The sequence below is a fragment of the Harpia harpyja genome, chromosome 11 (genome assembly GCF_026419915.1).
Source record: "Harpia harpyja isolate bHarHar1 chromosome 11, bHarHar1 primary haplotype, whole genome shotgun sequence".
Classification (NCBI taxonomy): Eukaryota; Metazoa; Chordata; class Aves; order Accipitriformes; family Accipitridae; genus Harpia; species Harpia harpyja.
This window is the reverse complement of record NC_068950.1, coordinates 3,148,616-3,173,560: the sequence shown is the minus strand read 5'-3', so window position 1 is coordinate 3,173,560 and position 24,945 is coordinate 3,148,616. Positions and strand designations below refer to the sequence as shown.

At 45.0% G+C, this 24,945-nt stretch overlaps 1 protein-coding gene across 1 annotated transcript in view; it reads right to left on the bottom strand.

The window, feature by feature from the left end:
* Positions 1–24,945, bottom strand: part of PTPRS (protein tyrosine phosphatase receptor type S) — a 100,508-nt gene that overhangs the window by 58,910 nt on the left and 16,653 nt on the right. The window contains 5 exon segments of the mRNA XM_052800529.1: positions 709–720; positions 3,098–3,208; positions 12,934–13,122; positions 21,211–21,352; positions 22,312–22,457. Of these exon segments, the coding sequence (XP_052656489.1) occupies positions 709–720; positions 3,098–3,208; positions 12,934–13,122; positions 21,211–21,352; positions 22,312–22,457 (600 nt within the window).

Here is a 24,945-nt window from a genome sequence, read left to right as displayed (position 1 = left end):
AATAACGTGACCCAGGGTCTGCTCTAACTCTTGGAACGACACCCTGGCTTCTTACCATCTTTTCCACTTCCCAGATCCCTCCCTCCCCCCAAAACAAAGGCTTGTCCCAAACAGCAGGGCTTCCATGGACAGGCGTTAGAGCTGTGTGACTCCTTTCCTCCTGGAGGGATTGAGGAGTTCAGTTACCACCGGGTGGGCAGGAACACTGGCTTCTCACAATGCGTTTGGAATAAACTACAGCACAGCATAACCAATCAAAACTGAAATAGGAAATCAAGAGAAAGCAAAAAACCCAACAGAACAAAAAATTTAGAAAGTAAGAGTAAATCCACTTCAAATAAACCAGAATTGTAAAAAAAAACTATACATATTTATATATAGAAAAAATAATTCATAATTAATTTAAAAAGTGGCATGCAAAGAAGATTGTTACATTCTCCTATCATGCATCAGGCCCAATGTCCAAACGGCAAGGTAACCATGACGACAAAAAAGTGCAAGAACTCAGCAACATTACCAAAGGATGCATAGAGAGGCCCACAATGCAACTCAACTCATCTCTGCGAGACCCGGGAACGGGCGGGTCTCGCTCATCTTAAAGATTTCTTGCTTTTTCTCTTTTTTTTTTTATTTTATTTTTTTATTTTTTTCTCTTAAGAATGTAAAAATGTGGGTAAAGAAAGTAAAAAAGAAAAAAACCACACCAACCTTCTCGTAGCTCTGAGGGATGTTAAGGGGGTTTGATGCGGAACACAATGACATGAGGAGAAGAGAAAAATAGGGGAAACACAGAGAGAGTAAAAAAAGGCCTTCTCAAGGCTGTCAGCTGCAAATTGATTGTTTTTTTTCTCTTAACCAAAATAAAAAGAAAGGAAAAAAAATGAAGATAGTAACGACCCTCTTTCCTGCCTTCCTAACTTTCCCCCTCCCATCCAGCTAGGCACCTTCTGTTTAAGAACCACCAAGCTCTGTACAGAGGTCAGACTGTGAGCAGTCCTAATTCAGAATCAGCACCCACCAGAGGTGCCAACCCCAGAAAGGAGTTCTCAGTTCTTTAAGTCCATCTGCTCTTTAGCGAAGGGGGAGCGGAACCTGTACCAGGCAGAGAAGACCCGGTACAAAGGAGATCCCAAGCTGGAAATCAGCTCCCCCAGCCCGTGCTCCCACCAGCCCCCACACCCGGCCCTGCTTGCACTAACTCCACAATGGGACTGAATAAGGAAAAAGAAATAATTAGAAGAAGAAAAGAAAAGCAAAACAAAACCAAAACATTTCCTTGCAATGTTAAAACTTACAACTCCTATCCCAGGTGTTCTATAGAGACAAGCATGTTATGGGAGAAACAAGTCAATTGGAAACACAAGAGTGTTCAAGACTCTTTTAAAACAAAAAACGGGAAGAAAAATGTGCATGAACTTTCCCTCCCACCAAAGCAAATCCATTTCAGAAATTTGTTACCTTTCCACGATATTAACACACAAGAAACAAGGAATTAAACAGCATGAAAAACACCCAAACCACAGGCCGAGCTTGCTTACACGGTGTTTTCTGCACTCTCTCGGCCGGCTAATGCTGGCTTTGTTTTTCAGGCAGGCCTCAGGTACACACAGGCTAACTTGGATAGAAAGAGGGCTATCCACCTGGAGCAGACTCTTATCCAGGTGCGGAGACAAGCAACTCCATGGTTACAACCTTTGTCTCCTGGGTAGTTTCCGAGTGGCCAGAAAGATAGCGGATATTTATAAATAAAAGAATAATGAAAAATCCCCACATTTTTTCCTGTTGTTTTGTTCTGTTTTTTTTTAAAAAAAAAAGAACCCAAAACATTCCAGCTAAGCTGTCTGCAAAGGCTTTAGCCCTGAATTAGCGTCAGATCCAGATTTACACTCCCAAAAGAATAATTTCGGGGCCCAGGCGACAGGGCAAATTTCAAACGCAATTTTCCAGCTGGCCACAAAAGGCTATTTAAAAATTTAGCTTGGAAACATTAAATTATTAAAAGCCTTCTCTCCATGTGCATGTGATTTAGTGAGCGTGAGACACGAGAGAGAGAGAAAGAGAGAGAGAAAGGAGTGCACACAGGAGCATGGCTCTGCATTTGACTGCAGAGTTAACGTGAGTGTAGGTGGGAGGCGCTTCCTCTGTCGATGGGATGGAAATGGGAACAGTTTGCTGGGATGTAACTTTTCTTTTTCCTCCCAATGGTATTTTTCTTTTTTTAAAAAAGTGAGAAGGACCAGCCCTGCTCTCTCATTACCAAAAGGGTTTTGCTGTGGAAAGATATTAAACCAAAGCTACACACAAAATATTACAGGTCAGAGATTAAAATAAAATAACAAAGAAAGGCAGAAAGGCTATTGCCCCGCTGGGTGTGAGAACATCGAGGGGGCATCAAGCAGAAGCCAATCCCCCTGTCATCTGTTCCCCATGCTACATGGGTGAAGGAATCTGTCACTGCAGCAGAGACGTCTGCTGGCCGTCTCCAGCTTTCTGTGAGTCTGTGCCCATGGCCAGCGTTCGTGCCCAAGGAACCAGTGACAAATTACTGCTAGTGAAGGGAAAACCAGCTGGGACTTAGGTGAGAAGTGAGAATGCACCCTCCTGTTGCAATCTGGTGAGGTCTGGGGAACAGAGAGCTCAGTGGAGGGGGCTGAGAGGGTCCTCCCCTCCTCTCATACCCACACCAGTAGAACTGAAACCTTCCCACTTCCAGAGAGCAGGGATCCTTTGGGAGAAAAGGGGATTACGGCCTCTTTGCAGCCAAAAGCTGTTCATTCCCTTCTGGGCTCTGCAGGCTGATGCTGGCAGATTCTTGGGCACACTATTTTGAGTCACACTTGACTTCGCTGTGGGTGACACAGCCTTGTATTGCTGCTCTGCAACTCTGGCGTGGTAGCTGGAGCTACCAGCAATGGTGAGGAAGTTGGGGTGCACCAGGATCCCCCTGCAAGCTGAGCAGCGCACTGTAAGGATCCAACCGATTAACACCAGTGCTTCCCCTGTGCTCAGGGACAGGATCGAATCAAACAGCTGGGGACAAAAGAAGGCCACGGGGAGGGAGATATTTGCCAGTGTTGTGAGCCGATGCGCTCCCTACCTCTCACGTAAAGGTTAGCAGGGGAGGAGTAGCGCACTCCGGCGCTGTTGCTGGCGACGCATTCATACTTCCCCTGGTCTGTCTCCTCACTGCTTTCAATCTGCAGGCCACCTGGGAGGAGAGAAGAAGACCGCAGCAAAGACACGATCATCACCATTTTGTTTTGTTTTTAAGAGAGAGCAATAGCGTCAATGTTTTGCTTTTTCCTCCCCTTGGGCTAATACATACTGGGACACTGCCTGGGGGGGGCTTGGGCTAAGAGCTCTGGGAGCACTGAGCCCTCTGCCGACATCAGCTAACGCCTGTGCTCAGCGTTACAGCTTGACACATACGCAACACATACCCAAGAGAAAATTTAATACCCCCCTCTATACTAAGTGTTACTCTCTGTACTGAAATCATCAGCAAAAGTACCAACTTTTGTGGCTTCTGCAATGCAGGCATTCTGCACCAGAACTCATGAAATCAACCTCAATAATCCATATTACTGTCATCCCCAGAAATCTATCAGAAGGCAGTCGACTTTCCTTTGCTTGATTTGAAGCAGTGACCATAAAAGCGAAAGGCTTTGTCACCCACTGCCTAGGATCCCTGGAGCATTTTTATCACTGCTGCCTTTGTTTTGTACCTAAATGCCCGATTCACAGAAAGCCTACAGGAGATAAGAGTCAGTGTGAAAAGCACCTTACTGATAGTGAATATTCCCAAGGGAAAACCCTGTAAATACTGTATTGGAACTTCAAAATTGCCTGTGTGGTTTACACCAACTGGGTCAAAAGGATTAAGGTTTTTTTTTAAACCTGTACATTATTGCAGCCTACAAGAATACACCCAGAGCCCATACTAAACACTCCTGTAAGCAAACATGCAGAGATATGCAGCATGTAACTACATGGAAGAAAACTGCCTCATTTACCTCAGAAGGCTTCGTCCCTGCAAAACTCCAGTTAAAATACATACTACATAAATAATTCAACAGGCTATCAAATGTTTTATGTATTAGGAGTACATGATTATACTACAGATATGGACAGAGCTCACATGTGATAAGACTCTTAACTCCCATCTCTGGAAAAAAACCTAAATATGAAAACCAAACAATTCCAGCTCAGCATAATATTACTGATAAAATCTTAAGTAAGAAAAGTGCAAATGATATCACTGTTAGTTGCATATACAGCCTCTTCAGGAAGGAAAAACCAATGTGTTCAAATGAGAAGGACACGGAGCTCATGTTCCTCTGTGTGTGCATGGGTGAAAAAGGATGCTGCGTGGGAAGACGTGAGGCTGTGAGAGTATTTATGACAGGGATGGGGTGTGATAGTGTGACTCCCGCCAGCATCCACTGTGCCTGGTAGCTCCCAAAGGCAGAACAGAGAGGATTAAAAAAACCAAAAAACCCCACCCAAACCACTAAACCAAAATAAATTCATTTCAAAAGAATCTGTAGGTATTTCAGCATAACAGGAGTTAGAAACCAAATAGACTGAAGCTTCACACTGAGACACCAGCTGAGCATATTTCATACTGAATTACAGCTTGAGCATGCTCTGTTATCGGAAAGTTCCACTTTGGTGGAGAGCTGGTCAGTGAGTTTTCCTTGAAATTTCTGTTAATTTGGACAAATCTGTGGGTTGCTTCCACTGATTCCAGACAATTTTTTTGTGTGGCTCATAAGCATTGCTTGTCTGAGCGTATACAAGGGGAGACAAAGCCACATTGCAGAGCAGGAACAGAACCATGAACTGCAGGCAGGCAGCTTCGTCAGGGGAATACGGACTCACCCCTTTCATCTTGACCACTGCAGCTTTGCTGGTGAATGCAGTGGTGGAAATTATGCTGAGAGAGGTCAGTCAGTTTTCAGCACTTGTCAGGAGCCAATAGAGATGATGTGTGAAAAAGTAAATCTCACCTACAGCACCTCCTGTTGCTTTTACCAGCAGAGAATTATGGACTTTTAAATTTGCCAGTGCAGATAAAACCAAAGCAGGGTCTTCCAAGGGGTGCACACCCAATTCCTGCTGACTTTCCATGACAGCTTGAGGTCTAGTATCTTTTTGGCTCCATTAAAGAGACAGTGCTGAAGCTACTTACCACTGGTATCTTTCCCAGAGAAACCTAAAGGTAAGAGAGTGGGGAGGAAGGGCAAAGAAGGCTCTGAAGCCAAACAAATGAGTATGCTGAGATGGTAAGTGCTGAAGCTCTGACTGAGCAAGGATTGGAAAACTTTCACCACCATCAGTGGCTCGGGAGCACTTTGCACCAATCAAGAGAAGGTCCTAAGTATTTACCAAGCTTTGATAGCATTTAATGCTCAAGATAAACTTCAGTCCTTCACAGTCCTGGAGAGATTAGCTCTTAAAACTCCACCATAAATCTGAGGCAGTGCAGCCTGAGACGTTATTAGAGTAACAGTATCGGTATTACTAAGTGCACCCAGCAAACAAAAAAGGACATCATAACCATACATAAGATAAAGACAGGTATAAAAAAGAAATATCCAGAGGTAAAGCAGGACAAGAAAACATAACAACAACAACAATCTGTATTGAGCACAGGTCAATGAAACAGGAACTGAGTGAAGAGAAGTGTTTGGAGAGTGGGTGAGTGAGTGAGCTGGGGGTGTCTTACCTCGGATCGGTGTACCTTCTGCAAAGAAAACAAAGAAAATAAGTGAAAAGACTGTAAAACCCCAAACACCTGGACTGCCCGTGGGAAAAGGACCTGAGTCAAGGAAGACAGTTCCCAGTAGGAAACTTCCTGTTCTACCTCATCTTAAATTATAGGGACAGACTGAAAATGGCTCGGGGTACTTAAGGCGGGGATGCCCTTTTTGAAGCAGTCCAATTCAGCTGGCTGTTTACAGAGCCTCCGTGGCACTTGGCTTGAAAAGTCTTAAGACTGGCTCTATTTTGTTGCTAAGAATGCCAAGAAAATCTTCAAGCGCTCAGCTAACATTACTGTTTGCTACTTGCAGAACATATGATGAACCTGCATTTATCTTCATCACTCCTGGGGAAAAGGGTTGGCATTACGGCCACATTAGCCAGGGACATCCTGGTACCCTGCGTCACATTAAGAGTTGCAGGTTTGAGCCCACCTTTGCTAGCAAATTCCTAGTTCCAAACTTTAGTTATTGGCACAGATGTGCAAGGAATTCAATGCATGTCCTTATCAGGACCTTCAGTTATCCTTCAGTGGCTCTGCACAGAGACTGAAGCCAGATGCTCTGCACTAAAGAAGGCCATGCTACTGTACAAGTGAAAGGGCTACCTCATGCAACTGCTCTGGAAGCCTCCCTAATGCCAGTGCAAGAGGGAGTTGTATGGAGAGAGAAGAGTCCTGCTACACTTGCCTGTTGACTGCATCTCCCTTGAGTTATTTTTACTCAAACCCCCTCCAGTTGTCCCTAAGTGCCTAACGTAAGTCTTCTGCCTAGGCAGGTCTCACAGATGAGAGGAAGTGACATTGTGGCTGGTGAACCATGCCACTGGCAATGGTAAAATCACTGTCCGCCCGTCTGACCTCCTGAGGTTGCAACCATCTTCCTTTGAAAACACGGCAGGTCCTTTTGCTCACAGCGGCATTCAAACTTGTCACACAGCTTATCAAAGAAGGGGTTTTAGTTGGTTGGCTTTTACCCCAATCCTGAGAACAGGGCAGATTCCGCAATTACAAGTATTGCCTCTTACTAGGGAGAAATGCAAGAGCTTCTCTGCAATGGTAACAATGCTGTCATTCTGCAGCACCTCCCAGCCAGGGCTCGTATAGCACACTGCATGATAAGTAGCAGCCTTACACTCTCTCCTCTCCCCCAGTGAGGTACAGCAGCGTTATTACCCCCGCTTTACAGATGGGGAAACCGAGGTAGAGGTGAAGCAACTTGCCCAAGGTCACAGAGGGAAGTCTGTGGCAGAGGCAAGAACAGGAGTCAAAGCCTCCTGTGTGCCCATCTGCTGCCTTAACCACCAGAAAACCCCTTCCCTCCTTATCCTTCAGCCCTGCTCATTCTTGTGCTGCGGTTCAATCCTCCATTTTCAGGATAGAAGGTAAAAATATATAGATACTGATTACAGTTCACCTTTATTTTTCAAAGGAGATGAGGGAAGAGAGGTATTATAGTGTTAGGATATTAGATTCTAGTTATACTCAGCTTCTAGTTAAAAGGTTAGGTTATTTGCTAGAGAAAAGTTAGCATCTAGTTAGGGTTAGGAACTAGCTAAGGTTAATAAAGCAGGCTGGTTAGCTATCAGGACAAAGGTTGGAGAGACAGCGCTTGAAAGAGAAAGAGGTGGGGGGAGCGTGTACTTGGGCAGATCTCCACACAGGAGACAGCAGGAAGGGTTTAAAAAGCGAGCGAGAGAGAGAGACTAAGCAGCAGAGGGTTATAGTTCAATTCAGTGGAAATAAAAACAGCCTCTGATACATCCTTCTGTCTCGAAACTGGAGTGAAAATCTGCCATCTGTGGCACAAATCTGGAACAAGGCTAATGGGAAGAGGGTAGAGGAGGGGAAGAGACCCCAACGTCACCCACTGCTATAAAGCTTCTTTGGCCTTGGCTAAGCCTGGCAACTTCCTGCAAAGGTTCACTCTAATTGACAGGAGAAACATGCTGGAAGTTAGAGCTATGTAAGTATACATACAACAGCAGACGCTACCTTCTTGGGTCATTGTAGGTTAGTTATTCCCCGTTCCCTCTAAGCATCAGCACTGCCCCTGGAAATAGGTTGTCAGCAGCTCTCAGAGACAGACTGTCTTGGAGACAGTGCTCTTGGAGAGCAAGATAAGCCAAGCAATGCCACCTTGGTCTTTCCAGTTCTAACTTTGGCACACAGAACACAGAGGTGAAGAGCAAAACATGTTTTGCAAGATGCCCCACACCAGGGATGGAGGGGGCAGAATTTGAATCAGAATGAGATCAGGTAACTTGCGAGGAAAGAACAGCAGTTCGAATGGCGGCAGAGACACAGATGGTAGATTTTCACTATTGGAGTTTCACATCTAACCAGCTTCATATTCAATACAGGGGCAGCAGGATGGTGCTAGAAGAGGATATGAAATAGATTAATTATTCTGAAGAACTCTGACAGGTCCTGTAAGATTTGATACAGGGTTGTGGTGGTGGAGGGGAGGCACCTGTGTTCAATAGCTGGCTTGCCTGGTGTCCTAAACAGTGCATGAACAAGTGCACAAGCTTAACCACTGCTCAGGGCAGAATAAGGGCACCAGCTCTGCAGGAAAACTAAAGGAGGAAGAACTCACACTGGATGCTGACTTTCTGAGTGAAAAGCTGGTTTGGAGATGCCACGTGCAAACTATTCATATGGCCTTCCACAGCCTCCTAGGATCTGGAGATCTGCCTGTTTAGGGCAAATTTTGAGGCTGCATGAGCCCAGATGGCCAGCCTAGTGTTTAGTAGCAGAGGCAAAAGGCAGCTTAAAGGACTTGCCTCTGGATTATAAAGGACCAAGATGGTGCCAGGCAGAATACCACGTGCGGGTGTCCCCCTCTGTCACAGAGGATGGGATCTGTTCTTCCACCACCCCTTCCTCTGACTTCCCGCATACCAAGCTGCCTACGGATTCTCCAAGCCTTGAAAACAGGGAGAGGAGGACAGTCACCATTGCCATAGTAATGACAGAAAACACATCCCCACCTTCTGTCAGGCCACGTGTGAGAACATGTGTGTGCTATGCTCTTCTCCCGAGGGCTGGAGGGAGCTTTCTATTCTAAACAAGCAAGCAATCATCAAGGGTCTTCTGCAATTTTAAAATGCCGGATCCTGGCTGACAGCTGCAATTGCTACATCTCTATAACAAAAGGGGACTTGGCACACGGAGGAAATGTGACGTGAGTTCTGCAGACAGGCTCCTGGCTTCTCAAGGGACAGAGATGATCTGGAGCGGGGGGAGGGCTTTTCCTTTGCTCAACCCTTTTCCATAGCTGATGACCTGTGATTTACAGCTTCAATTTGAAAATGCTGCACCCCCACCTCTCCCTTCTGAAAATGCCAATAACCCTGTTAGATGTGAAACTCCAAGACCTCCTGCAGGTGTGAACACAATTATCACAGTTCCAGGGTACAAGCTATTGTGTAATTGGGGAATTCCAGGACAACTGTTGCTAAGATACAAAAATCTATCCAATGTTAGGAGGTTCATATTTAGGTGTTATCTTTTTATACAGATATATTAATTGTTATTATTATTATTATTCTTTTTGTAGCCTGCAATACCCCTGCAGAAATTTATTAAGAGGGCAGAATATCCCTACTTGAAAGAGTTAGTAGAAGAAATGCATAGCATGCCTCTTAAGAAGCTGTTACAAAGGAATTAGTTTAAAGGGCAAGGGTTACAAGTCTGGACATTAGCAGGTTTGGGATTTTTTGGTTTGGTTTTTTTTTTTTTTAATTGAACAAACTTACCAAAGGTCTCTGAATGTTAAAAAAAGTGGGGAAAAAAAAAAAAGAAAAAAGAAGTTTGTTATAGCCAGTTATTTACAAAACAAAAGACACACACAAGACACAAAAGGTTTTAGTGTTTCTATGATGTAAGAAGGTGGCTGCAGGCTGCCTCCCGTTATCCCCCCTAGGTGGCACAGCTGAGCAAAGGACATTGGCTTCTTTAAATGTCCTGAGACTGTTTGCATCGGGGTTAAGCAGAAATATCTGTTTCTTTTCCACCACCAAGACCACTTAAACGCTTAGACAACCTGGGTCTCTAAGGCTGAGATGTTCATGTATGCCTAAGGGAAGCAGGAGCCTAGACAGAGGTTCTTCCCATTTGCTTTTGACTGACAATTCAGCTTTTCATTCAGTCAAAACCCCCGAGCATTGTAAGATTTCCAATGGCTTGGAAAGTTTATCTGGAGATGGAAAGGAGAAGAAGAAATACTGGATAGAGAAAAGCCACTATGGTTAATGACATATCACCTGTTTCTCAATTATATTGAAGATCTGTAACATAAATCAGTCCCCGGGATCATGTGAATATAATGACCGTGGTCTCGGAGGTCCATTTATATTGCCAGCAAAACATTCAGTTTTAATATAAATGAGAACCAAATCTGGACAGGGCTACCCAGTTTTGCAGAGCTCCGTGTATGACATTTCACTTGTACCTTTTAATGAGCTAATTTGCATGTTTGCCACTAACTCATACATTGATATAAATTCAGTTCTTAACAGCCTCTGTAATAAAGCAGCATGGCTGACATCCTGATGCTTTCGCCTGCAGGGCAGAATCTGGGTGACTGTCCTGTCCTGCTGCTCTCCCAGCCTGTCCCAGTCTCCATCAGGGATCAATGCACAGATAAGTCTTCAGAGGCAACACAGTCTCCAGCTTCTGTGCTAAATCTGTTAGCACAATGTGCAGCAATGAAGTTGTGACTTACTACCAGGGTCACTCCTCCTCCCTGCACTCCTATTCACAGAGGGCTTGTCAAACACCCGTTAGTTGGGTGTAATTGTTAATCCCCAAGAAGCTGGGCTGGAGTCATACTGATGACCTGTGGGTGAAAGACACTGAAGCTCATCAGCAGTGTCCTGAAGCATCCAATGCCCTAATGTGTGCTAGTGCCACACTTCTGGCAGCAAAGTTTGTTTTCTGGAAAGATAAATGTATTAAATTAAGTTCTGACTTTAGCAGCACTCACATCGTCAGCGCTCAAACAGGCATTGCCTTGCACATCACACTCAGGTTACAAATACAGGCTTGAATCTGCTCTGCCTTGGTCTTAAAACAACTCCTTTCCACTGACCAAAATATTAACACAGTACAGACGACCCTAGTGTTAGTATGTTTTGCACTTTCACAGGCCTTTGCATCACAGAACATGCAAGTTTTGAAAGGCCATAAAAGTAGATGAAATAGGGGAACTCAAGACGTCCTGACTGTCCAGGAATCTGCACTCCCTTTCACACAACCAACAGGTTTCTGCCCCTAAGGACAACAGGGATGCTTCAGGGTTTCACCAGCTTACTAATTCAAAGCAGCTGTAAATGAGATTAATTCTCAGCAGGTATCCTCTGATTTACCAGAAAGGCCAAGGGTTCACTCTGAGGCTAACCAATTCACTGGAATAAAAATGCAGCACTCAGGTGGTTTTAAGGAAAACACCAGATCAAACCCAGTTAAAGAGTGTAAAGGCATTCTATAGCAAGATGATAAATGTATTAAAAATAATCTGCCTGTGCATTACTCACACTTCAGATCATGGTCACAGAGCATGATATAATTCTAGTTTACCTCTCATTATTTATGCTGAGTGATTTTTTTCATTTGCATTTGCCTCAGCTGTTACGATAAAACAGGGAGGTCAATCTCATCTGTGTTTGTGGGATTCAACAATCCATTCTAATTCAACAAAGCAGTTTAAGTATCTGCTTGTAAGTTTGCTTCACTGAATAAGGATGCATTTATGGAGGTGTAGAAAAGCTACACTGAATTGGAACTATATGGAATCTTTTCCACTGGTGGCCCACAGAACTAAAAATCTTTATGTAGAATCTTTACCGAACAGGGCAAGAGGAAAAACATTCTCTGATGTTCAGATCCAGCATTACAGTAGTCAGAACTGATTCTTCAGAGCCAGCAGAGGTCTGGGCAGAAGTAGTCAGCTATCACTTGACTGGCTGACTTGTAAAACATCTAATACAAACACAGCAACCCCACTTGCTTCACTGAAGCTTCTGCTTTCCCTTTACCTACAACAATGCCATTCTTTTGCCAAAAAAGACTCTTCAAAATGCTCCATCTCGCTTGGCCAGAGGAACGTTCTGAGTAGCTGAAGTGACACTAGTGCTTGCTAGGTCCAACCACACAGATATGTTTTCTCTAGGCTGGGTCAAAGCAGTCAGTCCAAGCAGTATTTGAAAAAGATTATTTCTCCGGTTAGTTTTTGTCAAAATGTAAAACTTCCAAAGCTTATTTCATTTTTGCAGCTATCAATGGAAGTGCTTTATCAGTAGCATTCAAAAATAAATATACCTGTGCCCTCCTTGCACACATACACACATTCTCACGCAGTGAACTGGCAGATTTAACAAGTATAAAAACAGCTCCCGAAATGTGAATATTAAGAGATGTCACCTTAACACACACACAAAACAACAAACATAAAAGAAACAAAAGAGACAGATGGACAAGCAGATGGGGAAAGACAGAAAACTGACAAGAGCCACAGAGCTGGGGTACATCTGTTCATGGAGATCCACTCCATGGGCAGTGCCACTGAGCACCAAGGGGTCACTCCAGAATGCTCACAACTGCTCTCCAGCGATGATTGCAGGGACTTGATGCCGGAGAGATCCTGCAAGAGCTGTTCTTCAACGCCAGCTTTCAGAGGCTCAATTTACACAAACAGGATCACGTTTTGACAGTAAGAGGTTGCCTGAGCTGTGGACCCTATACCAGGTGTGTGTGGCCTAAAAAGCCATGTCTGCTGTAGCAGTTCTTTCTTCCTTACCCAGTTCTTGGTCTGAGGAGGAAACCCTCAGCCCCCATCCAGTCCCCAGTTTCCCCTCAGCCACAAGAGCACCGTTATCCAGTGAACTAGTTACAGTGTCCCCTGGACGGGAACCACCTTCCCTGCTGGGATTCCCTTTATGTCAACTAGGCAGTAGGGAAGGCCAGGAGGATGGGTTGGAGGGGAAAATACTCCAACCACTCCCTGGGTAAGAACTTCAAGCCCCAAAACCAAAGAAAAGCTAATGCCCCAATCCACACCAGTGGTGCCCATGTCTATCAGCTCTCTCTTCTGCTTCAGAAACCTCTGAGCAGTCTCTTCACGTCTCCATCTAGGTCTCAATTCCTGTAGTCTCACACAGAGACCTTACCTGATCTCAGTTGTTTTATCCTCCCATTGCTTGCGCTGGGGTCGACAGGCAGGAAATCTTTAAACCAAGTGATCTCTGGGTCTGGGTTCCCACTGGCTGCACAGAGCATTGTGGCTGTTCGTGTCCGCTCCACCACTTTCAGCTGGGGCCCCATATCAATGTTTGGGAAGCCAGGAGGTAATTGGTCCTCTGGTGGTAGAGAACAAAGGAAGAGTGGTTAAACACGTACGAGGAACCGGGGCAGCTGGTGGAGCCGTTCAATGGAATACACCGAAGAAAGCATCAGGCAGACTTTGCTGCCCAGTACTCTGTGTAATGCAATTTAAAACAAGGCTATGGTAAATGGTCCAATAGATGGTTTGTGAAAACACATTATACAGTAAAATTTACCAGCTTGTCCATTTCATGTGACTATTCTAATGTCCCACAAGAAGATTCTACATTTAAATGCAATCTATTAAAACCCTTTGGGGCATGGGAGTAGTCATTTCAAAATTTCTCCAGGTCTTGCACTGAATCCCTCTGTCAGGTAAGTGACTCGCACTTATTTGTTTTTACAGCAGAAGCTGCGCACACATATGGCAAAGATCCCTGCACTGCCGAGTACAGTCTATACACTCACATTTAAAAGGAGTGGTTCATCTTCCCCCTCCAAACCCCACAGTATGAAACAAACTGCGCAAGAGAAATAATGAAAGCGACTATATGAAAAGGCCTGTCAAAGACACAGTGGAAACTAGGAGAGAAAGGAGAGGGAAATATCATCCAGCTGTAGTTACCAGAGGGGACATACATAACAACAGTAAGCCAAGTGCTGTCAGACAGGGTGTGATTTTTAGATTTATTAATTCAGAGTGCTGCTGCCCTAGAAGAAGACGGACGTGGCACCAGCACCTAAAAGACAGGCTCAACTGAGCTTCCTGCTTCCTCTCAATCTTGCCTTTGCTTTCACTAATGAGGGTGAGGAGGAGGGCAATCCTAACCGATGCTGACTAATTTGTGATAACTAACACAAAACCCCAGTGCTTCCCCCATAATCTTTGTCACGACCTCCTAACTCATGTGGAAGAGAGCTGTCTTGTGCTGGCTGATACAGCTCAGGAACATGCCATTTTTTTCCCCCCTGAAAATCAGTCTCTGGGGGAGGGCAGCCTGGAAGGAGGATGCAGGCACCAGGGTGAACTTCATAGGGATCCTCCATCATTTCAAATGAGGCATGTTGAGGAATCACAGCCTCGGGAATCTATGGCATTGAATCCATCCCAAAAGCAGGTGAGGGAACAGAAGGAAAATAACAAAGGATTTTAAAAAGGTGGGATTTTTAAAAAAGTAACATACATCACAATCAGCCCCCCACTGAAACCAATGGGAGCTCTCACAGCGGCAGCAGAGATGGGCTGGAAACCCTCGCCTTGGTTGGGAAACATTCCTGCCAACTGCAAACACAACAAGAGCTCATTTCCTACTGCTGGCACATTACGTACCAGAAGGAATGGAGCCAAACTACGTATGGCTGAACCCAGAGACGGTGGAACAAGAGAGAAACCCAGTGGCCTTGCTATGGTGGGTGCCTTTTCCTGTATGAGCAAAGCAGAATTGCCAGATCCCAGTACTGCTCTACGCAAGCTCCAAACACACGTGATTTGGGTAAGAGCTATTCCACACTGCTGTGCCTCACACTCTATGAAATCTATGAAATCATGAAGGCAGAGCTAAAGGTTTGTGCAATGCTCTGATACCCAAGGCCAAGAAACTCTTGTCTAATACTGTTATTAGCAGTGCACAGCTACTGCAGAGAAGAAAAGGGTTTAAATGCCTCAATTGCGTGTTTAAAAATGCATTGTTTCCTTCCTCTGACCATTGTTGGAGAGTTATAAAGGATCTATTGTGACTCACTGGAGAGTGAAATGTATTAACCACACCTCTCCTCACATATCAAAGGAATGTGACCACAAACAAAAACACATACCATTTTATAACTGCTAAAGTAATACAGACCTCCTAGTATGGACAAACTTACAGTTGTATAAAGGTGTAGTCATTTCGGTGCACCTGAAGCACCTCTAAACCAGGATATTGCCTTCTAAATTAGAAACATAAACATCTTTAACTAGGGACTGAACCAAACCTTTGAGTTCTCGGTTCACCCGGCTGTGCTTGGGCATTGTAGGAGTCTCCAAACGGTGTGCACTCTTGCAGATCACATGTGCTGCAAAACCCCAGCCCCCCAAGAGTGAGCTCAGGACAGAGGGGCCCTGGGAATTGCTTCGCCTTTGCACAGCTTTCAGCCAGGCTTTTACTGTCTTCTCTTCCCTTCTGCTATTTAACCAGGCGGTGGTGTGTTGTTAAGGAGCCGCCGAGCTGCTGCCGCATTGGCTGCAGATGACATCATTATTGATTACTGCTTTTATCCTGCTCCCTGGTGATGCTACTCCACCTGGCTCAAACCCGTGTCCGTTAATTTCATGAGCCAATTCATCCACAGAGATAATAACCCTCTTGACTGGCAGGGGGGGGTGTGTGAGTGTGTGTGCGTGTGCACGTGTGTGTGTGTTGGGGGAGGCCCGGTACAACTATTATTACTGAGTGTTTCTAATTAAACAAAAATGTTAATCTTGCAGCACAATGTGCAGAATTCCTCTGAGTTTAATTAAAACAACTGCGACTAGAGGCGTGATCAGATTTGAGGATCAGATCAGCGGAGGAAGCATCTCTGAACATCACATATTGCACCGATTCAAGTGCTCAGATTTCCTTCCTGCCAGGAGAGTGAAACTGCCTTCATCCCCTAACAATTGGATCCCCTGTAATAATGCAATTACAACCTCAACTCAATCCCCACAAGACATGCACACACACTCCCTGCCACCCTCCCCATCAATCCCCAAACATCACTCCAAACCTGTTACCAAATAAATAAAAAAGGAATGGTTTGGATTATGAATTCTCTTTCTAAAAGCAGCCCAGGCAACTGCAAGAACAAAAGAACCAAGACGCAAGCTGAAGATGCTTCAAGGGCACATCTGGGCAGCTGCCTGCTGCTGAAAATCATACCAGCTTACGCAGGCAAATATTTTCACGTGTTGCACTTGCCACATTAACAGAGCATCCCAAACACCTTGTTCATACTTGCTCTTAGACTGAGTTGTTTAAAGGCCCCCCTAATGAAAAGCTGGTGAATTATCTCAAGGCCACTGAACAAAGTAGGGTGAGAAAGAATAGGGGAGGAGGGACAGAGGGAGGCAGGAAGAGAAGAGCACTTCAATGTTCATTTATAATAAATCCTACCGGAGGACTTGCTCTATGCTGGGGGACATGCCTTGAACCAACCTGGGCGCATGCGCTCACACACACACACGGTCGTACTGAAAAAGCAAGGGTCACCAGCTACAGTGAAGGGAGACACCGGTGCTCACTGTCTCCTTGTCGCTCTAGAAGGTGGCAGCTCTGTGTTTAGATAATTAGCTGTGCTGGAAATGAAGATGATAAAGAAAGATAAAGCGGGTGTTGATGCTGCTCTTTTCCCCGCAGGGTGTGCACAGTTGTTTAATAATTTAGAGGAGAAGGAGGGTGTGAGCATGTACAGACGCGCTATGGATTGAATGCAGAAAGCCACAATGAGGATGCTGCTGAAGTGAAGAAGAGGAGTAATTCTTCACTCTTCTCTGGAGATATGTGGCTCAGCTCATGGATGCTGGCTGGTCTCTAAGCAGTCAACTATCCTCACTTCAGGGTTGAAGAACCAAGAACACAGAGATGAAGCAGCTTGAGTGACACCAGTTTTAAGCAGAATCAGGATCAAAATCCAGCACTCCTGAAACTTATCCCTGTTCTTTTCATCAAGTTTATGAACACTTACAGCTGTCCCCTCCCCAACAGGTATCCTGGCATTATGCACCTTGTGATATTACATCAAGTTATTTCCATCGATGTGTATGTATCTGTGTCTTAGTTAACTGTTGTTTCACAGCCAAAGACAATTTTAATACATGGAGGAGTCTCAGTAACATGCTCTGTCTGTTGCTTCCATTTATTTTGATCTGAAAGCTTTACTATGAAAATAGGAATAGCCTAACAATGTTACTAAAAATTTGCAGGCTTATAGACAATAAATACACACTTAGATATGTGTGTTGGACCCTGTAACAGTGCAGATAATAACGCTGTCTTCCCTACACTAATGTATCCTTATGTACCCTCCTTATAAAGGCATCTGAGTTAAAATCTCTCTGAGATTGTTCACAAGCTACAGAACTAATCTGCTTTCAATGTTGCCTGATTTTCAGGTCACTACAAGAAAAGCAAAACAAGTCAAGTTTGAAGAAAGACTGCCAAGAAGTTTTCAAGTGGCAAGGTTAACATTTCAGAGGGGCCAGCTTCTCTTTAAGATATGCTCCTGGGGGACTCAATGCTTTCTGCTGAGCATCTAGAACTGATTTTTGTTTACCTTTTGCTGATCGAAAGCCAACAATTACAAAAAACAACAAAACAGCAGGGATCTTGCTAGAACTTTACACATGCCCACACCAGATGTCCTCTTGGAGTAGGAAATGTGTGAGGAAAATTTCAGGCCAGAATTGTTCGAGAAACGTATGAACACTTCATAAAAAGAAATCAACAGGGAATCACCACAAAAAGAAGTTCTAAAAGTCTGTCCATAGCAGCCTGAATCATACTCTGATAGTAAGTACCACAGAGCTTACATGCCTAATAGCCAGTTTTCCTCAATTTTCCAGAGTGCAGTAATCATCAGGAAAAGATAGCATTGGCCACTATGCGGCGAGCAATGTATCAGGGCACCATAAATTCTGTTCCATTACATTTAACTGGACCAAGCACTGTTTTTTATGGGATCATGTTGCATTTACTAACAACTCACAAAGGGTAACCTCCACGGAACTCTATCAGCTTCAACAGAGCAAAGAACTACGCCAGTCTGGCCCCTGCTTGAAATCTCCAGCTTGTGCCTCCCAGCAGTGGAGGCAATGCCGGCAGAAAGTTGCAGCAAGGCTCCGCTGTACTCTCAGCCCACTCAGCTGCGGACAGCACGCAGCTGCGGACAATCCTTCGCAGCATGACAATCTCTGTCTCAGGCTGCTGAAGAAGTGGAGGGAAAGTATAATCTGTATACAAGAAGCAATAATAATAAAAAAAATAAAAAAATATGTTTATCTTTCCTGGGAGTGTGGAGCTTAGAGAAACTGGGAGCTGGGGTGCCTGTACCAACTAGCTTCCTTTCTGCCTAAGTTATAATGAAAAATGATAGCAGCTGGAGTCAACAATAACTGGAAAATGCTTCCCAAACCCACTTTTTCCTTTTCTTCAGGCTCTGCAGGAATCAGGTTTGCAGGCACTATGTCTAGCCAGCTGTGGAAAGAACAACAAATCTCCACAGCCCTATCAAAACTCACATCCCTTGAGAAGAAGAGCAGGAAGGACAAACAAGCCAGCAGAGCCGGTGTTAAGAGACTTGTGTAAGTTGAACGGTGTCCATCACAAGCTCTGCTTCTCAGAAGCTCCCAAACGCTTCCTCTCCTGCAGCTTCCTGTTTTTAAGTGAATGCATGTGGATTTCTGTCAGGGTCTGATCCAGGAGTAGTTACGTGCATAAGCAAAAAGGGGTTTACTCTCAATCCCTTCAGCAGCTGCATCTAGTAGGGAAGAATGTATTTTTTTTCCCCTTCTGTTCATGAGACTGTCTGCACTGCTGTTGAGGAAATCCTGTAACTGTTCATGCATGTGTATAGCATGAAGGTACACACATATATGTCTCACTGTGATTACAACAGCAGAGCCAACAGGCTGCAGAATGACTACAAAGCCCATCCTGCAGAGTTTGTAACAGCTGGGGCCCAGGTTTCCATACTCCACAGTATGCCAAGGTAACAGCTTCTGCAAATGACAGCTCACATTCATCTCCAAGCTGTGGAACAGCCTCCATCTTTGTGCTAAGCATTAGTTCTGAAAGTGAGAGAAGAAGATGGAAAGGAGGAGGAGGCCTTGCAAGGAAAGATAGAGAAAAGACAAACAGGAGAGTGGGTGAATGCAGAAGCAGGGAGGAAAAAGAGAGGAATAGATGTCAGCATGCTAACTTTGTCACTGTGGAGATTAGTGGATTTGTACTTGGTCCTTTTAACTTTCCCAGCACTTAAAAATGCGGATAAAGAGGAGACAATCTTTGCTGCGTGAAACCTAAGGAAAGATTAAGGATGGAACAACTCCAACTGAGCAGGGAAGGGGAGGGTATGCTATCAAAACTGCTTCCTTGATGCTCTTCAACAATATCTTGGCCCAGGCCTGCAGCTAATCACTGCTCCCCCAAATTTCATGAACTGAGTACCCCAGCTGCTCTTGCACAGTCAGTTAACAAAGCTACCGAACAAGGTCCTATTAGGCAAACAGAATAGGAGTGCTTGTGAAAGCAGCACAACACAGGAGCAAAGCACACAGTAATAATGTTCTGGTGGGATCAGCAAAGTGCGTAATTAGTCAGGCAGTGGGGAGATGTAGCTCCTGCTCTGTCATCTGTCTCTCTAGCTGACATGTGTATGATGCCGATACTGGAAGGAAGAGCTGCAAGACATGTACAAAGAACTTTGGTCCCTAAGGACAGTCACTGAGCTCAGCTCGTCATTTCCCATACATTGCAGCTTTCTTTTGGTGAAGAGTGCCTTAAAAATGCTGTGAGAATCCAGGGGATTTGTGAGGGCAGCAGCTGGAGGACAACCTTCTCTCTTGCCACTGCTTGTAGCTAAATTCAAGGGGTAGAAACTTTGAATATGATTGCAAGGGCAATCTCCTGACAGGTACATCCCACCATGTACCGCTAACAGAAGGTTAAATGCCATGCCAGGCAAAGGAGCTACACAAAGATTTAAGTGCACCTACACAAATCTGTCAGTCATGACTGGACCATGGGCCTGCATGCTCCAAGGCAGCCAGCATCTTGACAAGACAGAGCTGCCAGGTGGGAAGCAGAAGGGATATTCCCTGCTACAAGGGGTGGTCAAGGGCTTTGCCATGTGCCCTTTATGTCTGGTTTTTATTTACTGCTTTATGTTGGGGATTTGCACACAAATTTCACTCTGCACTATTCAGGATGCACTCACTGTCTGTTTAAACAAAAGGGTTTAAGATGCTCTTGGAGAGAACACTGAAATTGCTGAAGAAAAAGCAACGGGCATACAGGCAGAGCTACCACTTGGCCTTACGAGGATCACACACTGCCTGGAGCACCTAAAACTGTTAGCCATGCTCACTGCAGAAATAATGGCTCTCACTGCAAGTACCCCTATTCAAAAGCCCATGGCTTTTCTATAGCACCTCCTGCTGATGGCTTCATCAATAGCCAATGGTCCCAAGCTGAACTCCCTTCAGGAGCTCTCAGGCAGTTATCCACCACACCCTTTCTGCCAGGATCACTTGCATTGCCCTGTGGTTTGAACAGAGAACATCACGCATCTTTTCCCATAAAATGGGTCAGTATTAGTGAGCAGCCTAGCTTAGTGTTTCGCACAGTGATTTTACAGATCTCCAGGGCAGTAACAGTAACCATCCAGAGGCACCCATAGCAATGGCATATTGGTCCCTCCCCCACACCAAGTTTACCGAGCATATTTCAAACAGATGACATGAAGGAGTCATCCATGTAAACATCCTCTACAGGAGGGACAAGTGAAAAAAAGAACCAGAACAAAATGGAGAGGGGAACTGTTTTCTGGGAGAGTGCATGGAGCAAAGGACCTCTGGAAAGAGGGAAGATGCCCAGAAGGGCAAAATAGGTATCTTGCACAAGGTAAGAGACTGGCACTGCTGCCAACTGTGTGAAAGCCAATGCAGATGCATAATCATCTTAACCTCAGCCCCTTAAGTGATTCCTCAATGAAGAAGGTTTTCTTGGGTGTCTGGATGAATGGTGCCACATTTCTGAGGAGAATGATGAGTTTCTGGTGCTGCTCATAAACCTGGGGAAGGAATTTTTATTGGAGGGGAGGGAAGATCATAGAGTCATAGGATAATTCAGGTTGGAAGGAACCTCAGCACATCATTCCATCAAACTTCCTAAAGTGGTCCAGTTTTAGCCTTGTTTCTTCTTACATCACAATTTTATGACTCTCTGGGGTAGTAACAGCAAACAGATCTGACAGGTCAGAACAAACCAAAAAAAAGGAGGACTTTGTGCCTTGGCCATGCATTTTTTAACAGCCTTCCCACTCATCTGAAGGAAGGGAGAAGCTGAAGGGTCCCTTCTCCCCTGTGACACTGGCATGCTCTTTACCTCGGAGGACAGTGAGCTTGGCATGGACGGTGACCTCCCCATGAGGGTTTTGAGCAACACACTCGTAAATGTTCTCATCCCGGGGAGTCCGGAGGGGCTGGATCCTCAAAACAGCGCCTGCACTTTCATCAAATTCAATTGTCTGGGGGATAAAGGAAAAGAGAGACACACACATAGTAAGCCGCCTTGGGTTGCAAGCAGAAGGTTCATTCCTGCTTCTAAAGGAGGCACCAGCATGTATACAAGCACGCACGCTCACAAACACACTTCAGCAGCTGCCCTACAATCCCCTACACATAACCGACATGGTCAACTTGTGTCTCCACTGACCTCAAGGTGACAGAACTGTTGCATGCCAAACCCCGTCTCTGACCACTGACCCACCAAAACGGCTATGTACACCTCAAACGCTCTGAAAGAATGAGCCATGGTGACGGTGTGTGTGGGGTGGGTGTTCAGAGTACAACTGTGATGAAGGAGGAGGAAATAGACCAAGTGAAAACAAAATAAAAATGAACCCCTGCCTTGTTCCTCCATCTGCATGGGCAGCTGACGCCACAAAGCTCCTCTCAGCACGCAGCTGCCTGGCAGGGCTGAGTCCCACAGCAAATTCCACAGGATGACCTCCTAGTCCTTGTTCCTCCACTCTCATTTCTATCTAAACAATGCCAATTGCTTGGGTCTGGTTGCCAGCAACTGTAACGTTTACTCCAGGCTGTCTCAGGGTTAAAATAATGAGCCATGGATGGGTATGAAAGGTGCATTTACAGAGCTGAAGAAGTACCAGCTTAGTTGGGGTTTCTTAGGGAAGGAAGAAGGCAGCTTTATATTATATCCCAGGAGGGGGGAAAAAACCAACAGAACAAAAGAAACAACTCCAATAACCTAAGTGAGCCAAGTTCTCTCTTGCTTTGGAACAAACCCAGCTGTTGACATGGCCAAGAGCTTGCATTTCACTCCTTCTGCTGTTAAAACTCCTGCCCTTCCAAACCTCCCTTTATTATTGGGTCTAAGAATGGCCAAAGAAGAGCACTAGCTGCTTTGTGTCAGTCTCTCTCTCTTTATACATACACAGACACACATTTCAAGGACATCTCTTACCTCAAACCTCTGAGAGTTCACTTTCTTCCCTTTCTTGTTCCAGGTGACCCGTGGCTTTGGGTCTCCAGTCGCTTGGCATACGAAGGAGGCCACCCCTCCCGACACACCAATTTGGTCCACAGGTTTTTTAATGAACACAGGGGGACCTTTAAGAAAAAAAGAAATATCATCATTGGCACAAGGAAAGACAAACTCTAACAAACACTGTTTGTAATTAATAGTAGCATTATCACTGCTATTCTCTAATGATCCCAGATGAAATTAAACCTCTTGGCCTCTTAGGAACAAACAGTCTTTACCTTCATTTTACATATGGAGAAGCTACAGCACAAAATGATTAAGAGCCTGATCCTACAAAGAGATTTCAATGCGATGATGTTGCAAGGCCTCTTTTACTTCTGAAAAGAGGACTTTTAAACTGTTTTGCCCAGGGAAAATTGCCCTTGCAAAGCCCATCTAATTACCAAAAGCTGGTAGAGCTGAAAACAACATCTAGAAACCCTGAACTGCACTCCCCAGATCCTAGCAGATGACCACCAAGGAATGGGGGAGATTTATAGGAACATACCCAAGGCAGGGGTAAAAGGTGGGAGACCTGAAACAAAAGGAGCAGGAACTTGGCACGCAAGAGATCTTGAGGATGATGGTGTGAAACAGGCTGATGCCAGCGGCTTTAGGATGTGAAACCTCCTTGGCTTGTAGTACCTCTGTTTTCATCTGCAAATCTTTCCTCTGGCCCTCACTGGTACATCTACACAGCACCAGGCACGCCATCCTTTAGAACAGGCAAGTTGATAGGATACAGCCCAACAAACTAAAGTTGTGATCATTTCAAAACAACCCAGTTGTCAAGACCAAGAACACGGCCAGCCAAGTCTGCAGTCTGCTCCTGCAGCTCCCCCTTCTCCTCTTCTCCCCCTTCTCATCATGAGACATCTGAGAAAACCAAGGAATTCACACTGCTGAAGGAAGAAGCCAAAAGCTCCTCAAACTCCTCTCATAACCAGATGCTCAAAGGTGCAGTGATGCCTGAACAAACACACTCAGAGCCTGGGGCTGCATTTTAGCCAGACTGGACCTGAAGGAACAACACTTGAGGTCGCAGCACCTCTCCCTCACCCCTGTCACTGATTTCCATCCACGTCTGACTGCCTTCAAGAGCACCTCTGCAAGGAGGGGAGAGGATGCTGGGATGGGCTTTCTGACCAAAGAAGGTGTCAAGGGCCTTCTCATGAGAGGAAGACGAGGCCAGGAGTGTTCGTACAAAGCCCATATTGCCTCTACCCTCAGGGAATCCTCCTTCGTGCTGTAACCTGTTTTCCCTGCACAGTTTCCTCTCATCTAGTTAGTTTAAAATTTATTGAAATATTTAAATCACAAGGCCACAGCTGTGTTCAAATAAAATCACTCAGATCATAAAGTTCCCGTCTGTTATTCTTGAGAAAAGCAGACCACATGACTCTGAAATGTGTATATTTATATGTACATACTCAGAGTCTATAAAATAAGATGTAAACAGCCTACCAAAGAGCTTAAGAAGAGGGCAAATGGTAGCTAGAGAGAAGTCTCCAGGGTCTTTTAGGGGTCGAAAGACAAAAGGAAGCATTCTCCCCTTCCCTGCCTAGTGTGGCCAGCAGTATATAAATAAAAGCCACTCAGCAAGCTCATGTGATGCAATCAAGCATTTGTTTCCATGCTGGAGGTAAATACAATTTGCTGGAGCTGTTTACGTCCCACCGAATGCTGTGTGTACAAAGCATCGGATTTATAAATATCCAAATCTATATTTAGAGGTCAGAGTCGTCTTTGCAATGTTACAGCTAAAGGTTATCAAGCAAGTGCCGCTGGAGGTACTGGCACTGGGGAATCTGTCTTCCATCTGAGAAAGGCAAAACCAAACCCTTGCTTCAGGCTAAAATATACATGCTCACTCTGCCCGCAACCTGACTTCCTTCCTCTCTTCTCCTCAGTTCAATATCTGAAGAGTTTGCAGAAGTCAATTCAGAAGGTACAGCCAAAACCATCCAGGGCTTTTAAGAACACCGTATTGATGCAAGTTCATTTCCTAAAATAAAAGCCCCTAATAATCCTTAATGTCACATATACATTTAAATGGGCGCAAGCAGTACAGTGAGAGCACAGATGAGGAGAAAAATAAGGTTCTATTTCTGTCCTGAAGAAAGGGACGGTAATCCAAAAAACAGTGAACTTGGAGCGATTGCTCAGCATCCCTTTTTGGGGACCTCTGTTGACTCAGTGTGTGGTAGTGTGTGGTAATAGGGAAGCTGAGTTGCTTTGTGAACACTGCTTTCCTGAGCTCACTGCAATGCTTAACTGCCTACGATAAACTCACTCGTAGACAGCGAGAGACAAAAGAAAAGAAACCAAACTAAAATCCCTATCAAACAATCTATTAGATTTTGCTACTCACTTGGAAAATCGGTGAAAATCAAAGCTAAATTGTTGATTTAAAAATTGCCCAGGCCTCTGAGCTCCAGACTTTGATTCTTCCCCCCCTGCCACATCACCCATTGTGCTCTCCACCTATGCACCCCTAGTCACTGCAGCACTTGTCACTTCAGCCCACGCCAATCGCAGAACAACCCTCTCCCCTCTGGGAAAGAGAAAGCCAGC